We start from the raw sequence: 1592 nt of genomic DNA, 5'->3' as shown, positions 1-1592 counted from the left end.
CGATGGGCCATCTGTTGTGGGGTACTGAGTGGTCTGACTTGAGGTTTCCAGGTTTTCCATGTCGGAGTTCTGATTGAACATATCCTGTCCTGACGAATCGCTGGGAGTCTCCTGTAGGGATGTAATTTGGGCTACATCAGTGGTAAGATCCTGAATAATGGAGTATTCCGTGGCTGAGTCTTGCTCATCCATGCTCGCCATAGTTACATCACTTTCAGTTGTGACTTCTTCAGAGCTCTGAGAAGGTTTGTCATTAAATACTGGGAAGTCATAGTGCGGCGCATCTCCAAGATGACCAGATGCATCGCCCTGATACTGGAAGATGTCAAGCAACGTCATAGCTTCATCTGAGAGCAGTGGGTCACTCATCAACGGGAAATATTGATTGATATTATCGGTTGACCATGGGTAATATTCAGTAGTATCATCTTTTTCCATCTGTAGGTTGTCACTAGGGATTTCAGGTAATGACGTCATGTCCTGGTACTTCTCAGGCGCCGTGGTCGTTGGAGACAGAGTCGTCACCGAATAGGATTCAACTTCAACCTCAGAAAGACTTGTTTCTGTCATATGTTCGTTGTCAGATTCCGTTGTGTTCATTGTCCCGGCAGTTTCATTCATATTGAACTGTGTAGTAGGTATGATTATGGCGTCATTGGCGGTTGCGACTTCAGATGAACCCATAGCAGCGCCTGGTGTGGTAGATCGAGGAAGGGAGTTCTCATTGTCAGGGACCAAGAGGATGTCCTGTGTTGGTCTTTCTTGATTGCTGTTTTCTGGATACATTGTTGCAGAATCTTCTAGAAGATTATCGGCGCCTACGGTCGTAGGCATTTCATCCATTGCCTCATTGTGTTTTCCTGGATAATTCCAAGTCGTGAATCCGACCTCAACACCGACTTCATCATTCACAGGGCTCTCGATTCCCGAAAGGCCGACAGGGCTGGAGTTGTAGTCGTCCGCAGGCTCCAGGTCGTAGCTGGGAATGGCAATGGTTGTCGGGGTATCGCGGCCGGGGAAGGCGGTCCAGGCGGGGAAGCGGGAATTCCAGCGGTCGAGGAGAGGCCTCTGCGTTGGCTGGGGAGTGGTGGTCTCCGAGGCAGAGGCCGTAGAATCCGAAGCTCGTGCTGGGATGCCTTCCGTTGCTGTTTCGCCAGTGCCGGTCGACTCTGTGGTTTGCGGGTCGCCTTTGGCCTCATCCGAGTCACTGGAAGCCTTCAAATCAGCGACCTCTGGAAGGACGACCTCAGCACTCGCACTTTCGGTAACGACGGATTCCTCCAGCGCTGCCTCTGTAATCGCACTCTCCGTAACTCCTTCGTCCTGACCACCAGTCCCTTCAGAAGCCGTGGAGGCAGTGGCTTCCGTGAATCCGTCGCTGGCCTCTAGAGCCTCGGTCACCTCCTCAACGACCTCCTCCCGAACTTGATCCTCACCTCCAAGCATCCACGGATTGGTCGTCGTCTCTTCGGGTCGTGTCGTAGGAAGGGTCAGCCAAGACGTCGTGAAGTAGGGATGACTCATGAGATTGTGAAGGATGGCTTCCGGGATGTCGATGGATTCCCCGTTAGCTTGGAAGGGCGTGTCGTTGT

At 52.0% G+C, this 1592-nt stretch overlaps 1 protein-coding gene across 1 annotated transcript in view; it reads right to left on the bottom strand.

The window, feature by feature from the left end:
• The window catches only part of LOC119593504, a gene marked incomplete in the record, with an annotated part of 62412 nt that overhangs the window by 11556 nt on the left and 49264 nt on the right, over nucleotides 1-1592 (bottom strand). Inside the window, 1 exon segment of the mRNA XM_037942456.1 lies at nucleotides 1-1592. Within this exon segment, the coding sequence (XP_037798384.1) occupies nucleotides 1-1592 (1592 nt within the window).

This window comes from Penaeus monodon, chromosome 32 (assembly GCF_015228065.2).
Source record: "Penaeus monodon isolate SGIC_2016 chromosome 32, NSTDA_Pmon_1, whole genome shotgun sequence".
Taxonomy (NCBI): Eukaryota; Metazoa; Arthropoda; class Malacostraca; order Decapoda; family Penaeidae; genus Penaeus; species Penaeus monodon.
Note: the sequence above shows the minus strand (reverse complement) of the source record. Positions and strands in the feature narration are given on the sequence as shown.